Source organism: Esox lucius, chromosome 20, assembly GCF_011004845.1.
Source record: "Esox lucius isolate fEsoLuc1 chromosome 20, fEsoLuc1.pri, whole genome shotgun sequence".
NCBI classification, from domain to species: Eukaryota; Metazoa; Chordata; class Actinopteri; order Esociformes; family Esocidae; genus Esox; species Esox lucius.
In genome coordinates this window covers 20,188,569-20,211,373 of record NC_047588.1, presented here as the reverse complement: position 1 = coordinate 20,211,373, position 22,805 = coordinate 20,188,569, and the positions used below count along the sequence as shown (strand labels likewise).

Sequence of the window (22,805 nt, the reverse complement as noted above, 5' to 3'; positions counted from 1 at the left end):
GTTTTATACCGATTTGTAATTAGATTTAACTGTCTGGATTACGCTCTCAAACTGAACATACTGATAGCTCTTGTGAATCGAACCGACACCATCGGCGTTGTAGGCACCATTATATGCTAATTGAGCCACGCTTACAAATTGCTGTTATTGCCAACTAAAAACACTTTAAAATGTGTATGTACTGCCAAATCCAAACTAAGAAATTACATACATATTTTTTAAAACATTGGAGACAAGCGTTAAATATCTGAAATGTAAGGACTGTTGTATGCGTACATGCTTAAATCCGCGCAATTTCCCTTGTAGCATACTGTTAAAACTTGAAAAGGATAATGAACAGAGACTGGTTAAAGGATTCAAAAGCGAAGTGTCTCTGACGTGGGGGCCTTGCCTTCTAAATAAACTTTCGAGCGCACGCGAGAGAGAGTGCAGCTGAGAGAGGGAGAGAGAGCGCGCAAAGGGCTGGAGTCATCAAAGAGCGATGTGAATGACTACTGTACGCATTACAGAAAAGAGCTGAAACTGCGCGACAGAGAACCAGTATATTCTTACCTAATAGAAACTATTAGTTAGGTGCTGCTGCCAGTGACCCGTATGACTCACACCTGGACGTGCGGCGAACCTCCAGAGTACCAGTGAGGAATTCATTAAGAAGACAAATCAAACTTTATCACTATGTCAAAGTTGATTTACTGACCTACCCTTTCTATATTTGAGTACCTAATTTGCCCTGCTGTGGATGATAATCTAACGGTTTGGTTGTGGGAATACGCTCTTGACAGGATAACTGCTCTGAACCTTGCTTTGTGGCACGCATGCGGATTTTATTCAGGATGTTACTGTCTAAACGGCCCAGGTGTCATTGGGCCATTGTAAATCACAGATCTGCACATTCTGCACAGAGCAGGGGATTCTGCTCTTTTTAGGAATAAGTAAACACATTCCCTGAACAAAAGAAAAGTGGAATCACCCAGGAGGACATTGCCATTGGCTATAAAAATCATCATCTCCGGGTTACTATGCACTTACAACTGATCTCCTTTGTTTTGATCATGCACTGCATGGACTACACTGATTGTCAGCAGCACCCCTCCAGGCACCGGCAAAATAAACGTGAGTAAGAACTGTAGGGACGCACATACCCTGCACCTGGTCTCCGTAGCGTTCAACATTATTTCACACTTTATTTTAATGCCTGCTGTCATTTATAAACAATATGGGTTTGTGTCAACGTTAGTCTATATGTTATTAGTCTGACAATAGCCAAAATCAGTGGCAAAGAAATGGACAATTAGGCTAGAAAGATCGTAACATGGATGGTTATGGAGATGGATATCAAATTCATGTGGTTCATTTTCATTGACAACAGATGAAACGTCCCTTAAATTAATTTGACGAGAGTTATATACTGCAATGTGATTAAACTTTTTTTTAGGAACTTTTTTTTCAAGAATTTCTGACGATTCTTTGGGCGCAGGAAGGGGGCGCAATTAAAATGAAGCGTCCGCTGATTTAAGCATGGACTGACAAATCGTACTATTAATTTTGTTTGTTTCTGCAAACGTAAGCTATAGCGTATTGGCTTGTTGACTAGCCTACATAACCTTTTACTCCCGAACTTGCCGCACAGTCGCCTCCTCAAGCAGCCTTCATAGCAAAACTAGAAAATAGCCTATGAAAAATAATTGGCTGTGCAAAGTTTGTTACTCGTTAAGCAACGTAAGCAGATGAACTCATCTGTTGTAGCCTAAAATGACAACGTAGAAGTTTGGCTAATCTTTAAATTAAAAAATATATGTATATATATATATTTTAATGATGTGAAAGTTGATCCAAAGATCTTTAATCGTATCAAATAGGCTATTATAGTCCGATATTACTTATAATAATAATAACAACCGCATAATTACATTTATATTTGTATTTAATGTAAAATAATAACAACAATGTATTTTAACACCTAACCCCACTGCAATTCCCCAATTTGTCTCGCGACCCCGACGTTGAATTCCTCCGCATACAGGGGGATAAAGCGCGTTGTTTTTAAAATACGTTGTAGCCAAGTTGTGTAGGCTACATCCCGCATTTGATTTTAATCAATCATTATAAAAATGTTTTGTTGAGATTCATAGGTAATTTCAACACAAATCATAATTGTCATTTCGGATACTTTTTTATTTAGTAGTTATCACCAGGCCGGACTGGATTACTATGTGTGAATTCGTCAGACTGACTGACTCAATTGAACCCATCGTCCGTGTCTACAGAAGCAATAGGCGCACTTGACTTTTTTTGGATTTTTTTGTGCAGGCATTACCCCCGGGGGTGTCATTTTTCAGATAAAATACAACTAATCGCTCTCGGAGAGTTTCCCTTTAAACTGTAGTGTAGATAACAGCCACATTGCAGTGCGTTCTCAGAACTCAAGTACCCATCGCTCTCTAGCGGCCGGGGTAGATACATCGTTTTGCGGTTGGGGTGCCACGGCGCAACAACAGTACACTTTGTGGTGGAGCGGTTAGCGCATCAGACCTGGAACGGGAAGGTAGTTGGAACCTCCGAATCCCTGAGCCAGCAAGGTGAGAAATCTGTGGTTATGTCCTTGCGCAAGACCGGTGATCATATTTATCCTGTAAATCGCACTGGATGAGGGAATCTGCTGAAGTGAAGGATGTCCCCATACAATAGTATGTAGACTAGTGTTTGCGGCGCAGTCAGGTTGACTGTTGAAGTGTTTAATAAACTATTATTCGACAGGTCGTATGTCATTTTCATATTAACTGCACGTCTGCATTGAAACTGTCCATGTGTGATACTTGTATGCCCACACTGTTAGGTTTAGGGTGTTTCAACTAGACAAATTCCTCCCATCCATCGTAGTCTACTCTGATGCTAATTGTAAGAGGCCGACCTGACAGCGGGGTGAATGAGCTCTCAGTCAGGGACGTGACCATGCAGTCAACTGTCCAAAAAAACAGCCTGCTTCCTGTCTCAGCCTTAAAGTAACTGCCCAGTTAAAATCGTATTTAATAGTAAATGTTCTGTCATTACATACCCAAACAGTATTGTTTACTGGTCCTTTAGGCTGCTCGTATTTGTCACGAAAGCTTCATTTGGAGAAAAAAAACACTCACTGTTTTAAAAATGATATAAGTCTGATTGTGCCCAGTATCATTTTCATCCTTTTGGACTATTATTTTGGCCTGCAAACTTACAAGGAGTAGGGCATTCAAGGAGATTACCTGATGGAAACCCCTGATGTCACTTTACAGTAGCCGAACTAGGTTCATGTTGTTGTGAGAACATTGGGTTTTTGTTTAGTTTTAGAGAGTTAAGGTAATAAACCATAAATTTAACCATGTATTTATAGACTTTTCCCCTGTAACAATGGTGAATTCAGTTTGTGGTATCATGGTCCAAGAAGAGAATTGGGAAATTGTGGTTAAGATATGTTGAAGAAAGACCTACACATTAATTTGACCAGATTAGTAAAATACGTTTTTTTTAAATCAGTAAAATTAGGGAGGATATATCTGTGCTCTATTACTCGCATTTTGTTCTTCATCATTCTGCTATTAACTTAGTTTACAGTATATCTACACTTACCTAAAGGATTATTAGGAACACCTGTTCAATTTCTCATTAATGCAATTATCTAATCAACCAATCACATGGCAGTTGCTTCAATGCATTTAGGGGTGTGGTCCTGGTCAAGATAATCTCCTGAACTCCAAACTGAATGTCAGAATAGGAAAGAAAGGTGATTTAAGCAATTTTGAGCGTGGCATGGTTGTTGGTGCCAGACGGGCCGCTCTGAGTATTTCACAATCTGCTCAGTTACTGGGATTTTCACGCACAACCATTTCTAGGGTTTACAAAGAATGGTGTGAAAAGGGAAAAACATCCAGTATGCGGCAGTCCTGTGGGCAAAAATGCCTTGTTGATGCTAGAGGTCAGAGGAGAATGGGCCGACTGATTCAAGCTGATAGAAGAGCGACTTTGACTGAAATAACCACTTGTTACAACCGAGGTATGCAGCAAAGCATTTGTGAATCCACAACACGCACAACCTTGAGGCGGATGGGCTACAACAGCAGAAGACCCCACCGGGTACCACTCATCTCCACTACAAATAGGAAAAAGAGGCTACAATTAGCACGAGCTTGCCAAAATTGGACAGTTGAAGACTGGAAGAATGTTGCCTGGTCTGATGAGTCTCGATTTCTGTTGAGACATTCAGATGGTAGAGTCAGAATTTGGCGTGTACAGAATGAGAACATGGATCCATCATGCCTTGTTACCACTGTGCAGGCTGGTGGTGGTGGTGTAATGGTGTGGGGGATGTTTTCTTGGCACACTTTAGGCCCCTTAGTGCCAATTGGGCATCGTTTAAATGCCACGGCCTACCTGAGCATTGTTTCATCCCTTTATGAACACCATTTACCCATCCTCTGATGGCTACTTCCAGCAGGATAATGCACCATGTCACAAAGCTTGAATCATTTCAAATTGGTTTCTTGAACATGACAGTGAGTTCACTTTACTGAAATGGCCCCCACAGTCACCAGATCTCAACCCAATAGGGCATCTTTGTGATGTGGTGGAACGGGAGCTTCGTGCCCTGGATGTGCATCCCACCAATCTCCATCAACTGCAAGATGCTATCCTATCAATATGGGCCAACATTTCTAAAGAATGCTTTCAGCATCTTGTTGAATCAATGAAAGGGGGCGAAAGGGGGTCAAACACAGTATTAGTATGATGTTCCTAATAATCCTTTAGGTGAGTGTATATGTGATGCTCTAAATAATAATGGTTGTTGTCATGTTAAAACAAATTATTTTAACCTTGTTGGTAGTTGAAAGAGTTCAGGAAATTTCAACTTTACAAATACAGACCTTAAGCAGGAACATTTGTGTTGTGGTTATACAAACCGCCCTACTGATGTTGCGTCAGTGCAACTAGGCAAGGGCAGGCAAAATTCCTCTGTGTTAAGGGTTCTGTGAATTAGGAGGCCTTGGCAGGAACACATGTGGGCAAACGGACAGCAGTTGTAAAGATCGCTAAGATATGTCAAACAGAATCTCTGTGATCTATTGCAATCTGGCAGCTAACACTGAAGTAGGAAAAAAGGCCAACACAGCTCACCCACAGCACGATGTGCCAGAGCTAGAAGGGAAAAACACCTACTGTAATGATGTGCTCCCTGTGTAGCTCAGTGGTGAATACTAAAACTAGCTCTTATCATGTGTTCGCAATCCCAGAAGTTTCCTCTACGGTGTTCCTCCAAAGAGCCAGTGGAAAAGTGGTAAACAAATACTTGGGTAAACTCTGTGATGCTCTCTATTCTGACAATGCATTTAAAAAAAAACTTTTGAATAAACTTTGTTAGCTTGCATTAACCCCCCACCACAACACCGCAATAAACTGATGAATCAGCTCTCCGAGAACAAACTATTCACCTGTTCTCTAAGAGTACTGTTTAGAGTAACCTTAAGCCTTTCACTTTTCACATTGTGCCAACTGAAACGGTAATGTGCTGACTCAGATACTGCTAGTATTTATCCAAATTCTTCTCCTCTCAACCGGTTTTTCTTCATACTCTCTGTCCTCTGAGGTCAAGCTCTGTAATTCAACAAGACATGCTGTCCAGAAGCAAGTCACTCATGGCTCATATCACCAGCAGCAGTTTGGAGACATGACATTTCAGGTGCCCAGTCCAAGATGACAACTTATTGTAATGGAGGGCTCATCAACTGCCCAATGGTCTGTAGACTTCTCACATTGAATAATGTACACTGTCCCAGACACAAAGACACTTACCTACCCTGGTTCTTGTTTTCTAAGTTATAAATGGTATATCATTCCAGACTCATTGACTTGAATGAGAATACCCTTTATGTTAATTTTATTTCTGTACAGTGCCTTGCGAAAGTATTCGGCCCCCTTGAACTTTTCGACCTTTTGCCACATTTCAGGCTTCAAACATAAAGATATAAAACTGTAATTTTTTTTGAAGAATAAACAACAAGTGGGACACAATCATGAAGTGGAACGGAATTTATTGGATATTTCAAACCTATAAAACAAATAAAAACCGGAAAAATTAGGCGAGCAAAATTATTCAGCCCCCTTAAGTTAATACTTTGTAGCGCCCCCTTTTGCTGCGATTACAGCTGTAAGTCGCTTGGGGTATGTCTCTATCAGTTTTGCACATCGAGAGACTGAAATGTTTGCCCATTCCTCCTTGCAAAACAGCTCAAGCTCAGTGAGGTTGGATGGAGAGCGTTTGTGAACAGCAGTTTTCAGTTCTTTCCACAGATTCTCGATTGGATTCAGGTCTGGACTTTGACTTGGCCATTCTAACACCTGGATATGTTTATTTGTGAACCATTCCATTGTAGATTTAGCTTTATGTTTTGGATCATTGTCTTGTTGGAAGACAAATCTCCGTCCCAGTCTCAGGTCTTTTGCATACTCCATCAGGTTTTCTTCCAGAATGGTCCTGTATTTGGCTCCATCCATCTTCCCATCAATTTTAACTATTTTCCCTGTCCCTGCTGAAGAAAAGCAAGCCCAAACCATGATGCTGCCACTACCATGTTTGACAGTGGGGATGGTGTGTTCAGGGTGATGAGCTGTGTTGCTTTTACGCCAAACATAACGTTTTGCATTGTTGCCAAAAAGTTCGATATTGGTTTCATCTGACCAGACCACCTTCTTCCACATGTTTGGTGTGTCTCCCAGGTGGCTTGTGGCAAACTTTAAACAACACTTTTTATGGATATCTTTAAGAAATGGCTTTCTTCTTGCCACTCTTCCATAAAGGCCAGATTTGTGCAATATACGACTGATTGTCTCCCACCTCAGCTGTAGATCTCTGCAGTTCATCCAGAGTGATCATGGGGCTCTTGGCTGCATCTCTGATCAGTCTTCTCCTTGTATGAGCTGAAAGTTTAGAGGGACGGCCGGGTCTTCGTAGATTTGCAGTGGTCTGATACTCCTTCCATTTCAATATTATCGCTTGCACAGTGCTCCTTCGGATGTTTAAGGCTTGGGAAATCTTTTTGTATCCAAATCCGGCTTTAAACTTCTCGACAACAGTATCTCGGACCTGCCTGGTGTATTCCCTGTTCTTCATGATGCTCTCTGCGCTTTAAACGGACCTCTGAGACTATCACAGAGCAGGTGCATTTATACGGAGACTTGATTACACACAGGTGGATTCTACTTATCATCATTAGTCATTTAGGTCAACATTGGATCATTCAGAGATCCTCACTTAACTTCTGGAGAGAGTTTGCTGCACTGAAAGTAAAGGGGCTGAATAATTTTTAATCTAGAATGCAGTCTGAAATTATTCTATAGCAATTTTTAAATTATTCTCAAGATACAGGACATTAGGTTTTCATCAACTGGGCATATTTATGTGCTGTATCAGTACATTATAATTACAAAGTGTATTTAAAAATGCCTCAGGTTGTATCTGATGAGGATGAGTTCCAACATTCATCTTTCTTTAGTAGACAGTTGAGATTCAGTAAAGACAAAGTGACCCATTAAGGAGAACTCTAGATAATAAATGCCTTCAGGTCCACCCCGACAGGAGATTTTCTGTCAGTTCTGAATACACAGTACATGATGGGGGCAATCTATTGGGCCAGTGTTAATTGTGAGAACTAGTCTAACATACCATTGGAGTTTAAAAGTGAGCACCTCATCTTAGAATTCTTGCCACCATCAAAAGACCTGTGGCTTCCCGGAACACCGCAGTTGTGTTGATGTCAGCACATATCCTATATGCCAACAACCCAGTAACATAATAGAATTTGTGTAGACGTTTTGTATTCGGTTGCCAAATAGCATATAGCAGCACCATTGCACCATGAGAATACTATTTTGTGTATATTTTGTATAAAAAGGTGATTCTGATTCCAACATAATTGTTCAGTGATAGATCCTGTTGACACAGTAGCTGGAAATTGAATAAAATAAATGCAAATCCCCCACCCACTGGGTGTACACCCCACCCACCGGCTCCTGCACACCTGATAGTTATGCCACTGCACAGTAGCCCATGCCATTTCCTGTCAGCTGACTTTCCATGCAGTCTTATGGTCTTTCCCTGTTGTCTAACATCAACATCGGTCTAACAGTTGTTCCACTGAGTCCTGTTGGTCAACAGGTAGGTTTGGTGGGTTTTGAACAAGGAAGCATAATGAAGAATAATTTGAAACGTTGCCATGGATGTTTGTCAGTGCCAGTTCATGCTATTTCTGTATTCCCATTCTCATGCCCAGCTGTCAGCTGAAGGTCATTCTGTCCTCATCATAGAACAATGAATAAATTGTCCTTCTCTGGAAAGAGTGAGATCAATATACTCATTCTGTTGCACTTAGTCACTAACTAAATGCTTTGCTGGCTAATTTGTATGACGTTTGTTGGATAGGAGTCACTATTTTCAGGAGGTTCGACACAACTTCATGCATAAAATTAGGAAGGCATCAAACAGTTCATGTAGTCTGACTGTATTTGTTAAAACATCAATAGTTGTAACACGAGACTGCACATAAGAGCACACTACTTTCGAAAACAAATTGAACCACACTTGTCATTGGACCTCAAAATGTCATTGCCGATCCTTTGAACAACCTATCCTTAGTTCCACATTGTTCCATTGAATGTAAATGACAAGAGCATCATGCTGATGGATAGTAAGAGGGTTTTTCACCATTACTGTAAGCTAACATATTTATTTTGAATCCAGTCACCACATTTTCTTTGCAGTCAAATCATGATCACATATGGATACACAACCTTCATAAAGTGAACAATTGTGACATTTCCTTTATACATGTGTCCAAACAATTTTGTTCACATCAAATAAAAGCTACACGATTCACGTGGATGGACTATTTTGTGATTAAAACTTGCTGAAAAACATGTGAAACATTTTCTTTTCAAACGCATGGCGTATTCTGCCTGGTCTGCACTATGTATCGAACGTTTATTGACAGTGACAAGAAAATACGATTCAGAAAAATTGTAGTGAGACTTATGTGATGATACACCTTTTTCCACATTGTCTTAAAACCCTGATGCCGGTGCCAGAACAAATCCAATGGACAAGCATGTATTTTTGACAGGATAACATACACTGGGTGCCCTTCACTTTATTAGATACAGCTATTAAGTATCAATAGGACCCCTTTTTCCACCAGAACAGACTAAGTTTTTTGTGGCATGGATTTAATAAGGTGCTAGAAACATTCCTCAGAGATTGTGGTCCATGCTTCGCACACATTTTCATACATTCATATTATAATCCGTGTCAGCTCATCTCAAGGGTGTTCTATTGGAATTAAATCTGGGCACTGCGCAAGCCACTGGAGCAGTGGCATCGTTAGGTTTGGGTTTCCGGGGCTAAAGCCTTGGGTCTTTTGATCCAATTCCAATAATATATTTGTGCTCCAATTATTTAGCATAACGGCATTGCTGCGGGATTTTACAAAAAAAAGCCCCTGATCTATTAATCTGTAATTGCGATCATGCATTAAAGCCCTAAAAAAAATATATAATTGATTACAAAACAATATCCATTTTCTTCCACCCATTTTTTCTGCACCTGGAGTGAACGGAAGTAACTGTTATGCAGAGTAGGGGAATCACGGATTACAAGTAATCCGTTATATGTCCCAGATTACAAAAACAATGTAACTGTAATTGGTTACGTTACCAACAAAAATAATGTTGTCGGATTACAAATGCTTTCGAAAAAAATGATATGATTACTTCTTGGATTCATTCAGTTGAAAAAGATCAGGTGCGCAAAATAATTATGACAAGTTGCATTTGATTTTATTTTTTTATGTTTTAAAAACATAGTTATTTGAAACCAAATAATAGTTGCGCACTTCAGTTGTTGTGTGTCTGATTATCATGCGTGCTAAAGTGGGTGCGCATAACCAGATTAGAGATGGATGAAGCGCTAGTAAAATTTTCTACAATAATATTAGCCGACTCATATAAAATGTGATTTTGTTATCTACTATCAACGCATTTCTCAGAACAATGATTGGCATCGGTGGCCTTCCTGGTGTTATATGTTTTTCAGACAGGAATTGTTTAAAATATTAGGCAACTATTTGTTAGATAGCTGTAACATGGTGCTGCCTTCAAAATAAAACATACGGAATTTATCACGATATTTGAGAAAAGACCTCTGCCAAAGGATGATGATTTGCATTAGATGCAGCCACCTGAACTCAATGTGATTCTGCTTGCTTTGCATCTCAGAAAATTGGTTATCATTGGCTGCTGATGACATTGAATTAAAGCTAACAATGCAGGTGTATATCTCATCTCTCATCTCATCTTCATCCGCTTATCCGTATCGGGTCGCGGGGGCAGCAGCTCCAGCGGGGGACCCCAAACTTCCCTTTCCAGAGCCACATTTGCCAGCTCTGACTGGGGGATCCCGAGGCGTTCCCAGGCCAGTGTCGAAATATAATCTCTCCACCTAGTCCTGGGCCTACCCCGAGGTCTCCTCCCAGCTGGACGTGCATGGAACACCTCCCTAGGGAGACATCCTGGGGGCATCCTTACCAGATGCCAGAACTACCTCAACTGGCTCCTTTCGATGCAAAGGAGCAGCGGCTCTATAATCACTGTTTATTTCTATAGGCTTAATTTGGGTTTCGAAAATCCATGGCTGGTTGCCCTAATAATCGCAGGTTACGTTGGCACGGGTAAAATGTATGTGTGCAGGTGTTCACAGTTGCGAACGTGCTTTCGCATGCCTGGGGTTTCTGCAACGTTTTGACAATGTTTGGGCTTGTGGAGCAATACATCAGACTACTGCAGATTTTGTGTAGCCTACGTGCGAAAAGCTACAGATATCTTGATTTTTATATACAAATGTCCATTTATTTTTCAACAATGTTTTGAAGGAATAAAAAACATTAATAAAACACAAATAACAGAATAGGCTAACTATTACATTTTGGGTTATTCAGATAAAAAGTCAGATTCTGGAATGTAAAGGGTTGTTGGATTAATGGGAATGACTAAATATCTGATCATTTTGCGTGTAATGCAGAGATGTGGCCCAATCATTTTGAAGTAGAAAGCAATGGTTTAAAAACCCTTTGTGAGTCCACCTTGAGATGCTAGCTAGCTTTGTTACATGGCACATCTTCATGCTGGAGGTATCCATTTGAAATGGGAAAACTGTGACCATGAAGGGATGCACTACGTTAGCAACAATGCTTAGGTATGCTGTGGCATACAAATGATGCTTAGTTGGTAATCCATGCCAATAAAACATACCCCACACAATTACACTACCACCACCAGCCTGTTTGACCACCATTGGCACAGGGCAGGATGGCTCCATAGGTTCATGCATTTTATGCCAAATATCATTGCAGTAGATTTTGAGGTTCATTGGACCAGGCAAAGTTTTTCCGCTCTTTAAACAATCCAGTTCTGATCATGTTCTCACTGTAGCCTCGTCTTGTTGTTCTTAGCTGACTGGAGTGGAACCTAGTGGGGGCCTCCGCTGCTGTAGCCCATCCTCTTCAATGGTCAAAAGGCGTTTTGAGTTCAGATATGCCCTTCTGATTTTGTAAAGTCATTGTTTGAGAATTTGCGGCCTTTGGAGCTTGATTCTCCTCTAGCCTCTCTCATTAACAAGGTGTTTTTGCACACCAAACTGCCTCTCACAGGATCTTTTTTTGTTTATCACAACACCTTTTCTGTAAACTCTAGAGAGTGTAGTGAGTTGAAATCCCCAGAGGACATCTGTTTCTGAGATGATGGAAGCACCATGTCTGCTAGTAACAATCATTGCACAGTCGAAGTTGCTTAGTTCATGTCTTCTCTATTGCAGTGTTTGGTTTAACAACAACTCCACTTCTTGACCATGTCTGAATGCTTTATATATTGTATTGCAGCCACATGATTTACTGTTTAGCAATTTGTGTTAACGAGCAGGTGTACCTAATAAATTGCGCACAGTGTATGTGTGCACCTACTTATATATGTAGAACATCTGGGTGGCAGATAGCATAGTTGTTACTGTTTTTGGCCAATTCGCCAGGTTGTTGATTTGAATAACTGAGATGAAAGGGTGACAACTTGAGATTATTGTGCTGTTGAGGAAGGCACTTTGCCCTAATTGGTCCTATAAGGGGCTCTGGGTAAAAGTGTCTAACATTTTTAAAAAGCATTACCTTTTAATGTGTCAAGATGTCAGATGGCAGTTATGATATCTATGTGTGATTGTCAAATGAAGTACTTCTCAGCATCTGAATGGTCCACTATTCACCCCAGAACTTTCATTCAACTTATCAGTGTCAAACTAACCTGAGAAAGCATCTGAGCAAACAAAACAGCGGGCCCCCTTTTCCAACTATAGTCAGTGTATCTAATGCTGTCTGACAAAAATATTATGACTTGACAGTTCAAAAAAGCGTAAAAAATATTCAGGCTTACTGACTGGTTGTGTCTCAGATTTCACTATGTTCTCTAAAAAGTATGCTACTACTGGGATTTTAAAAAGCAATGCAATGCCTTTTGGTTCAAATGTATCTAGTTGTCAAGCATCCAAATAAAAAATATAATAAAAATAAATGATACTTCGTAACGAGAATGTAATCTCCTTTCAGTAGTAATAATAACAATCAAATTATATTCTACAAACAAACGCGTTCATCAACAAAAATACATATCTTTTTAAAACAGTTTCTAGAATGAATAAGAGTGTCTGCTACTGTACTACATACCAAGTAAACTGCCATTTTTCCTTCAGTGCCACATCTTCTCCCTCTCCCCTAACTGCAGAGATCCCAGGCGTGAGTTCAGGGTGCCAGGGAGGCTGTCTGACCTGCTCTGATTACAATGGCTGTCTGTCCTGTATGCCCCGCCTGTTTATCTTCCTTGAGAGAAATGGGATGAGGCAAATCGGGGTGTGTCTTCCCTCATGCCCCACCGGATTTTACGGCACCCGCTCGCCAGACAGAAACACATGCACTAGTAAGTTGCATAGTTATATTCCGAAGAGTTTTATAGCTTATATAAAAATCCCAATCAGAGAGCGGTGCAGTACATTCTGTGTAGATGTGGTAGCATTGTTTCATCATTTCATTGTAAAGGAACTGTTACCATGGAAATGGTATCCACTTATCATCTCTGGATTTGAAAGCCTTTAGTCAGCTGTTGTTCCACACAATATTCACATCTCGTCTTATGTATATTAACTGGGCTTTAGGAAACATATTTGAAAATATTTATATACACAGCCGTGATTGGCTGATATATTTATCAGTAGCCCCGTGCCATATAGAACCCTGCTGTATCAACAAAACTGCATATTTCCTAGTTTAGCTGATTCTTATATACTGTGTTCAACAAATAGCTTCTAGAGAACAGCAGAAACATTTGAACTTTGTGTTTCAGAGTGCCGGCCAGAGTGTGATTCCTGCTTCAATAAGATCTTTTGCACGCGGTGCAGAGTGGGGTATTATCTCCACCTGGGCAAGTGCCAGGAGAGTTGTCCAGAGGGCCTAGTCCCCAGTGACAAACAGAGGGAATGTATCCCGAGTGAGTAGGCCGGAGAAGTCTTTATTATCAGGTCCTGCTGGGTTTTATGTTCAAAATGTGTCACAGTATAGCAATATTTAAATCACGTGATGTAAAGTCCACTTTAGAGTTAAAAGGGCATATTTAATTGAGTGTATTTGTATTTATTTATCTTTGTCATTGTTGTGTTTGTGTGAGTGAATGAAGGTGTAAATCCAACTCCAAAGCAGGTGTGTTTTTATGTAACGTTATGCACTGGTGTTTCAGTGTGTCCGGCAGAATGTGATGCCTGTCAGAACAGTGACACATGCACAAGGTGTTCACCATCCCTGTACCTGCTGCTGGGGAAGTGTCACAAAGTCTGTCCAGATGACTTTGAGTCCAACGACCAACTCATGGAGTGTTCCCCTCAATGTGAGCTCAAGAACAAGCACAAGAACCTTTGTACCAGTGAAGGCTTTGGGAGAAATCCGAGGATGGGCTCATTTGTCTGGAATGAAAAGATATCAAACGATGAGCCACAGGGTCTATTTGGTATCCAGCCATAACCAGCCCAAACTCTGATTTAAAGGGATTAGCCTCCACTGGTGTTTACTTTAGAGTGTCCATTCTATCCATACATGTGGGTGGTGAATATCTCCTTGTAACATTGTTGTGTCTCCCTGTTTTTAAATGGTCGGAGCAGTACACTGTGAAGTGGGTGAGTGGGGCGAGTGGAGCCCCTGTTCCCGTTCGGGTAAAACCTGTGGGTTTAAATGGGGTGAAGAGACGAGGACCCGGGAGGTTGTCCAGATCCCTTCTGTCAGTGGAAAGCCCTGTCCCCCCATCTCAGAAAAGAAACAGTGCATCCTCAAGAGGAGGCGATGTCCAGGTAAATGCAAATGTTTTGGTGATCATTAGTGGTGAGTGAGCTCACTATCTCCATTGTGATTACAGTAGGCTGGAGTTTTAGCTCCCATAAGTCTTCCAGAACAAACTATGGCTATAGTCCACAAATAAATTGAATTTACTGGCCAGTCATCTGCCACTCTCCTTTCAAAGCCTATGTTGTCACCGCAACAGCTCAACTCAAAACCTCACACACTGGAAAATATATCAAAACGCTCAATAGGTCAAACTGCTCGATCGTTACCATAAAATAGCGGAATCTAATGAAACTATTTCATTTTTTTTAAACCTAGGCAAAACAGATACAGAGTGTTGTTAAGGAGACATACTTGTATTTGCTTGTTGCTTATTTACAGTAGTTTGTATGTGTGGTTTCGGAATTATTGTTGGCTGAGGGGAGACTGGTCCTTCAGCAGGCCCTGACTCTAGTAAAGGACAGATAATAAACAGGCCATGAGGCTGTGATCCAGGCACCCAGCCCAGCAGGGCTATTGGCCTCCAGGCAACCTCACTTGCAGTAGGAGCACAAACCCTCAGCTGTGGAGCAACAGAAACACACCAACTCCTCAAACATCCTCGTTCGAAGAGCCGTGGTCAACAGAGAGATCAGAGCTGGTTGACTGACCAGTGTCGGCAGCAGGCTGATATAAAAAGTTGGGATGCTGTGTAAAGTGTAAAGAAAAACAGAATGTCATGATGTGCGAATCATTTAAACCCTATATTCAACAAAAAAATAGTACCATATCAAATGTTGAAACTGAGAAATGTTATTGTTTCTTGAAAAATATACTCCCACTTTGAATTTGATGCCAGCAACAAAAGACTGGAAAAGTTGTGTAATGCTACAAAAAGAATCCCTGGTGGAACATCTCACAACTAATTAGGTAAATTGGCAACAGGTCAATAACATGATTGGGTATAAAAAGGGCATCCCAGAGAGGATGAGTCTTTCAGAAGTAAAGATGGGGAGGGTTTCACCACTCTTTGAAAGATTGCACAGGTAAATAGTGCATCAATTTAATAATCATGTTTCTCAATGTAAAATTGCAACGAGTTGGGGGATTTCATAATCTATGTTACATAATACCATTAAAAGGTTCAGAGAATCCAGAAAAATCTGTCTGCAAGGGACCAGACCGAAAACCAATATTGGATGACTGTGATCTTTGGGCCCTCAGGCGGCACTGCATTAAAAACAGACATGATTATGTAGTGGAAATCATTGCATGGGCTCAGGAACACTTCCGAAAACCACTGGCTGAACACAATACGTCGCTGCATCCACAAGCACAAGTTAAAACTCTACCATACAAAGAAGAAACCATTTATAAACAACATCCAGGAACACCGCCCCCTTATCTGGGCCCAAGATCATTTAAGATGGACTGAGGCAAAGTGAAAAACTGTCCTTTGGTCTGACAAAATGTTAAATTATTATGGACGCCCCGTCCTCCTGGAATAAAGAGGAGAGGGACCATCCGGCTTGTTATCAGCACACAGTTCAAATGCCAGCTTGTGTGATGGTACGGGGGAGTATTAGTGCGCATGGCATGGGTGATTTGAACATCTGTGAAGGCACCATTAATGCACATTTTGGAGCAACATATGCTGCCATCCGGACTGCGTCTTTTTCAGGGAAGGCCTTGCTCATTTCAGCAATGTATTATAATAGCATGGCTCCGTAGTAAAAGAATCTGGGTGCTCATCTGGCCCGTCTGCAGTCCAGACCTGTTACCCATTGAAAACATTTGGCACATTATGAAACGAAATATATGACAAAGGCGACTCCGAACTGTTGAGCAGCTGAAATCCTATATCAACCAAGAATGGGAATACATTTCACTTTCAAAACTACAGCAACTATTGTTAGAAGAAGAAGTAAAGCAACACACCTGTCCCAGGTGTTTTGAAACTTGTTGCTGGCATCAAATTCAAAATGCCCAAGTATTTTTCCAAAAACAATAACATTTCTCAGTTACAACATTTGATGTGTTGTCTTTGTACTATTTTCAATAAAATACAGCTCCGGAAACAATTAACAGATCACTGCACCTTTTTCTTTCCTTCCCCAAAAAGTGGAAAAGGAAAGGTTTGAATGAGGAACAGAAGCATTCAATTGACAGTGGTCTCTTAATTTTAACCCTTCTGTTCCTCACTCAAAACCTTCCTTTTCCACTTTTTTGGAAAGGAAAGAAAAGGTGCAGTGGTCTCTTCATTGTTTCCGGAGCTGTATAAGGATAAATGATTTACACATAATTGCATTCTGTTTTTATTTGCATTTTACGCAGCATTCCAACTGTTCTGGAAACGGGGTGGTATATGTACCAATGTGTCCTTTTAAGAAGTACCAGGCGGATCATATTTCTAAAACAACTCAATTTGTTAGGTTGAATATGTCAATTAGCCTGTGTGATGTGGTTTCTGGTCCTCCTCTTCTCTCCCCCTTTCTCTCTTGTTACTCTCCCTTGCACACCCAAAGAAAACACCCCCCCCCCCTCCTCCCGAATGGGGCTCTTGTTCCCCTGTCCCGTGGTGAGGTCAGGGGCTTAGTATGGAGTCGGTGCTCTGTTGAGCGGCCCGACGGGCTGGGGCCGTGGCGGGGTGGACGCGGTCCACAGCTGTGGGTGAATGGGTGCGTGCAGGCTGCGTTTATCACACACACACACGCACGCACGCGTGTGCGCTACACGGTTATCGACCTTGCCGCTGCATGTGATTACCCAGCTGCTTCCCCCGGGCCGGACGGCCGTCTCCTGGAACATTATCTGCTCTGGCGCGTCCCCTCCGCTACGTGTTTATGTTCAGCATATGCCACAGGGTCAGTGGTCCGACCTCCGCCAGCTCACGCTAATCCTCTGCAGCCCTTCAGACACCGATACATCCTCCCCCCTCCACCCCTCCCCAAGGGCCTCTGTCTATCCCTAGACTTTACTGGGTTTATTTGTTATTTCTCCCTGCCAAGTTTCGTCTTTCTCTAGAAAGCTCGCTCACCCTCTGTCTCTTCTTTTCTTCGATCCCGCCCTCTTGTTTTTGGTTTTTATTTTTCATTTGTTTTGGTTAGGGTCTTTCCATGTGTCTATTGTTGTTTTAAAAACAGAACGTCGTAATCTCCTCACAGCAACAGGAGCTGGACTTTACTAAGGTCCAATACATAGCGAATCAGTTGAGGTCAGTGAATCACAGGGCAAGAACCTTCACTGTCTCTCTTCTTCGTCTAACCCAACACTGACTCGGTCGTTCCATCTCCTCTGCACTCGGCTGAGCTACAGTAGCCAGGGGTGAGATGTCAGTTCTATGTCCCCCCCTCCCTCTCCCAAACCACCACATGCCTGGGGGTCCTAAATGTCTACATACGTGTCCTCACCCACTACCTGCCTGACTGTCTGCTATCTCCATTGGGTTAACAACTACGGCTAATTTGTCCTCCAAACCACCCCTTTCCCTTTGTATCTAACCCGGCTAGGTGTTTGCCCCCTACCACCCTACAGTAAGGGAGAGTACAGGGGCAGGCCAGGCATCCTATAGCCTTCAAAGGTCCAGGCATTCCTCCTGTGGGACAACTCAGAGCTTTTAATCCAGACCTGGCTCCCGCCAAAAGCCCCCAGACGACAGAGGATGTTGTCCCCTGTATGCCATTAGCCCTTACTGTGCTCCTCCACGTCCCCTCCAACAGTGGGAGCACCCACACACACACACACACACATACACAGACAGCACTCCAGTCTAGTAACTTCAGTACTTAACAGTACTTAAATTGTAGTTCTGTATGCAGGCAATACACAGCATAGGAGTTTGTGTTTACCATAATCCCTGCTCTTACACTACTTTGTACACCTCTATATTTATTTCCTTTTTGCAGGAATTCTGTGTTAAAATTGTAAATAATACCATATTACAGTTAGGTTTTCCTATGGGGAAATATTAATATTGCAGATTTAAGCAACACAAAGGCAAGCACTACAAGCAATGTTGTGAAGTTGCAACACTTTTGAAAGCTGAGTAAAGCTTCTAATTCGGTTCTGTTGATATGACTTTGACAGTCATTTTTCAGAGTTTTACGTGTTTTCCAGGCTATACAAACCACATGCCTGAACCTGATCATACTGTATGTAAACACACCTCATCACAGTTACTGTTTTAAAGAAGCAGCACAACCACCTAACCCTAACCACACAAACATACACAAACAACAATCATTCAACAATCATAAAACATTACTCACTGCCTGTAAGAATGTGCAAAATCTCTGTTGAGGTTGTTTCAATTCAGTTGTCTCGTTTGAGTACACTGAGTCTTTGGACATTCATGGACACAGTTCTGACAGACAAAAGCACTATAATAAATATACTCAGTAATCATCTCAACACAAGCCCAGATCAAGTTGCGCCTTGAGTTTTAGGAAACCCAGAGATTATGACTAAGCCCCTGATCTTTAAATGGTTATGACAAACAAAACAATCGTAGAGGGGACTTCCTGTGTTGAAACAACCAGGGATAGGATTGGACGAGGGAGGGGCTGTGGTTGGTGATCAGCCGTACTCCATCCAGACCCCGGGTGAGTCAGGCACCCAGAATGCTGCTCATCTCTGCCGCCGTCTGTCTCTATTAATCCATTCCTGTCACATTCTCGCTCCCTTTATCTGTCCCAGTGTCTGTCTCACTCTCTCTCGTATTCACTTTCACTATCTATCTATCTCTCGCTCTGTCCCCCCCCCCCCCCGCCCCCCCCCCAACACACCCACTCATTGTTTGGACTATACTGTCCTGCTGCAAGACCAACCCACCACCCCACTTTAATACCTCCCATTTCACACTGCACTGCACTGCACACACAGACACACACAGACACACACCCTTACCTGGCCCTGTAGAATGAAATGGGGGCCATACCTCTTTTCCTGCCCTGAGCTCAGATACTGATAGTTGTTGATTGAGAGAGCTAGTACCAGCACCCATGCCATCTGTAAACAGACATTGGCTGGTAGGACCCTGTATCGCACTGGCTAGACCCCAGGAATGTGTGGGTCAACGTTGGGCTTGCGCGGGCGGCGAGCCCCTCTCTCTCTCTCTGGCTAGGATGTAGTGGAGCTCAAAGCATGGCTGGGCTGATTAATGAGGGGGGCAGAGGGAGACAGGGGGTGAGGGGCTCTGTGCCTACCTCAGCAGTTTCACAATCCCGCTGCTCACACAAAAACAGCACTACACGAAGTGGGCTAGATTGTCTGTCACTCTCTTCCCTCTTTCACTGTCATTTTCTCCCTCACTCTTTGTGGGTGGTTGGAGGGGTTTTTATTGATGACGTTGTTTTTTTTTTTACTGATATACTCTACAACATTCCATGACATTTAGATGTTTATGAGATGGTACAAGAGAGGATACATTCAAGTTTATTTAAAGGCTTTCTATTTTTTATTTAGAATTGCGGCTTGAATTATGCCTGACCACTAAATGTGATGCCATATGTGATGCCAGACTGACATCTAGTGGTGAATGGAAATAACATGTTCGTATAGTTACAGTCAATATGTGACTGACTACAAGGTGGGCACACTGATATGGAATGGAAGGCACATTCCTGACAAATTCATCACACCCAGTGCTGGCTCTAGCCATTTTGGGGCCCTAAGCAAAATTTAATTTGGGGCCCCCTTTCCCAATATGTCGGGGGCTCCCGAGCAGTCGGAGGCCCCCTAACGGATGGCGGCCCTAGGTGTCCTCTCTGGTTGCTTATGCCTGGAGCCGGCCCTGATCACACCCATTCTCATTTTATATGCATCATTTTATGTTCTGTGCAGCTCCTTCCATCACCTTTTAGCAGCTTATCAAGATCATTTAGCTATATAGCTCATTTAAAACGAGAACAGTTTGAGCTGTTGACTAACAAGACCTTTTCCTTCTGTGTTTTTCCAATCTACAGGGCAAGGCAAGAAAAAAAAGGCTGAGCGGCGAGGCGAGCGGGGACCTCGGAACAGGGACAAGCAGAACCGGGGGCAAGGCCAGCAGGAGAAGAAGAGGGACAGAGAAAGGGAGAAGGGCGATAGAGGGGAGAGCTGGGAGACAGGTGACCAGGAGGACTCTGAGAGCAGGAACAAGACAGAGCAAAGACGCCGGAGAGGCCAAAACAGAGACCCTGTGGTGTTAACCGAGGGTGGAGGTCCTGAACCGTAACAGAGACCGGAGCCCTGTCTTTCCATCCCCACGCTGTCCCCCTTGCCCCCATCAACCCCTTGCCGAAAGGGGTGCTGCTGCTACCTGTATAATTTAAATATATGCTGTATATGCCCAGGAGAGGTGGGGTCACTCCATCGGGCCACTAGACTCTAATGACCTCCCCCTCACCTATCTTCCTCCCTCCCCCCACCCACCCACCCACCCACCCACCCACAAAACACTGAGGTCACCTCCCTCTTCCTGACCTGTAATCTAGTATCAAACAATGGACCAGAGATACACAAGACTGGTGTTGACTGGACAAGACTGGATGAAACAGCTCTAGTGATTGAATGGGTCTGTACAGAAAGAAGAGGAGTGAGACAAGGGGACATGTCAAATGTGACAGTGTTGGGATGTCGTTGGGAGTTGAGACAATGTTGTTGAATCGGTTATTTAAAAAGGCGCCCGCCCAGTTATAAACATATTTTGAGTCTTGGTTTGAATGTAGATTTATTTTGTGACATGTAGAATTGTTGTTGTTTAAATGTTTGCGTTTTAGTTTTTTTGCTGAGTAAATTATCACGGGACATCACTAACAAAATGAGACAGTCAGATGTGGTTACTGCATGCAAATGTATAGTAAGTAAATGAGGCGAACCACCTGAATTTTCTTTGTGAACAGAATAAGGATGGACCCAAATGTTTTCTTTACATTTTTTTGGTCATGTTTGTTCAGAGGTCTCCTGGACAATGGATAGGTTCCCTATCTGTGTGGTCAGTATGTTTGTTTTCACTGAAGCCACCTGACCAGAAAGCACCTGTATGTCAAATAAACTATAATGGGTTTGTACTTGTCTGTGTTTATCTATATTATTTCTTAACTCCATCGATAGACACTCTCAGAGGACCAGATATTTTAACCCCTTCTCTTTAGGGCATATATAGCTCTGGAAAAAATTAAGAGACCAATGCACCTTTTTCTTTCCTTTCCAAAAAAGATGGTGGTGGAGAGTGCTGTCTAACATGTTGCTCCAAAATATGCCCTGGGTGTTCAGTTGGGTACCTGTGAAAGTCATAGTATATAATAAATATAATCTTCCTACTCATTAAACCACTCAGTGAGCCATGCTCCAGTAATTAACCCTCTTTCAAAGTCCAATAGATCCTTTCCTCTTGCAATCTTGATCCAAAATCAAGGTCAACTGGGCCTGCTCAGCATTTTAATACACGCCGCAGAGCATGATAGGATGTTAATTATTAAAAGATGTTATGCAGTACACCTGCATGGAATCCTCTGTTTTTGTTCCTCCACTCCACTTATTCAGGTTTTTCCTTTAATTATTCATCTGTCTGTATATACATATGCATACTCCAAAGGCATAAAAAAGGTATTTTATGTGTGAACAATAAGTGCAACAGGAAACACATGATCAACTGAGAACACCTGCGAGCCAAATGTCCCAACGCTCATTTAAAATTCAGGGACGGAACTCTGACAGCGCTGTTATTCTTAGTTGGTAAAACATATCAGCGTTGATAGGGACAGAAACGAAAGGTGACATTCTGTATTTTTGCCTGATATTCATTGTTCATATTTTCACATGCCTTGAGTGAAGACAAAAAACGATTTGGGCTTTACTGTCCCCATGCTTGTGGAGGGCACCCCATGGACCAGCGTGGCACCGGCCCTTACATTGAGTGGAAGGAATTTTTGCCCACTCTTCTTTACACTACTACTTCAAACAAACCATAACCTTTTCCACAAAGAAATTGCTAAATAAAGCCATAACCTCCATATCCAAAACAGCCTTTGGAACTATCAGAAATGGCATATAGTCACAGTATAACACGCACGTTGTTTTGAATCCTCTCCCATGAATACAATGGAGGATACTTCTTTGGTTAAAAATGATAAAGAAATAGGATTTCCTATTAAGACAAACCCGACTTAAGTGTGTTTCACTCAACTTGCCACAACTGGAAGCATATTTTCTGACCTGAAGACACCAGATCCAGAAATGATACATTTTATTTTTTATGAATTCTGTCTTAAAGCCTTCAAGAAAATGCAACAAACATCCTTATAGCACCCCATGTTATCACTGTGTGTTATGCAGTTTAAATAGTTTGTTACATTGGCTATTCTGACGATACAATAATTTAAATACGATTCATACAAGTTC

At 42.1% G+C, this 22,805-nt stretch overlaps 1 protein-coding gene across 1 annotated transcript; it reads left to right on the top strand.

Moving 5' to 3' along the window:
* The first annotated feature begins 584 nt into the window (after positions 1 to 584).
* On the top strand, positions 585 to 20,829 carry rspo3 (R-spondin 3). The gene is made up of 6 exons (XM_013139348.4): positions 585 to 1,113; positions 12,844 to 13,035; positions 13,459 to 13,602; positions 13,849 to 13,995; positions 14,267 to 14,452; positions 20,387 to 20,829. The coding sequence occupies exons 1-6, from the start codon at positions 1,020 to 1,022 to the stop codon at positions 20,635 to 20,637; spliced, it is 1,014 nt and encodes a 337-aa protein (XP_012994802.1). The 5' UTR covers positions 585 to 1,019; the 3' UTR covers positions 20,638 to 20,829.
* The last annotated feature ends 1,976 nt before the right edge of the window (positions 20,830 to 22,805 follow it).

Bases quoted from the DNA above. Each gene is read 5' to 3' on its own strand.
- rspo3 (XM_013139348.4), top strand. From the start codon at position 1,020: ATGCACTTACAACTGATCTCCTTTGTTTTGATCATGCACTGCATGGAC. The intron at 13,036-13,458 runs GTAAGTTGCATA...TTTGTGTTTCAG, and splicing joins AGACAGAAACACATGCACTA to AGTGCCGGCCAGAGTGTGAT. The intron at 14,453-20,386 runs GTAAATGCAAAT...TCCAATCTACAG, and splicing joins CAAGAGGAGGCGATGTCCAG to GGCAAGGCAAGAAAAAAAAG.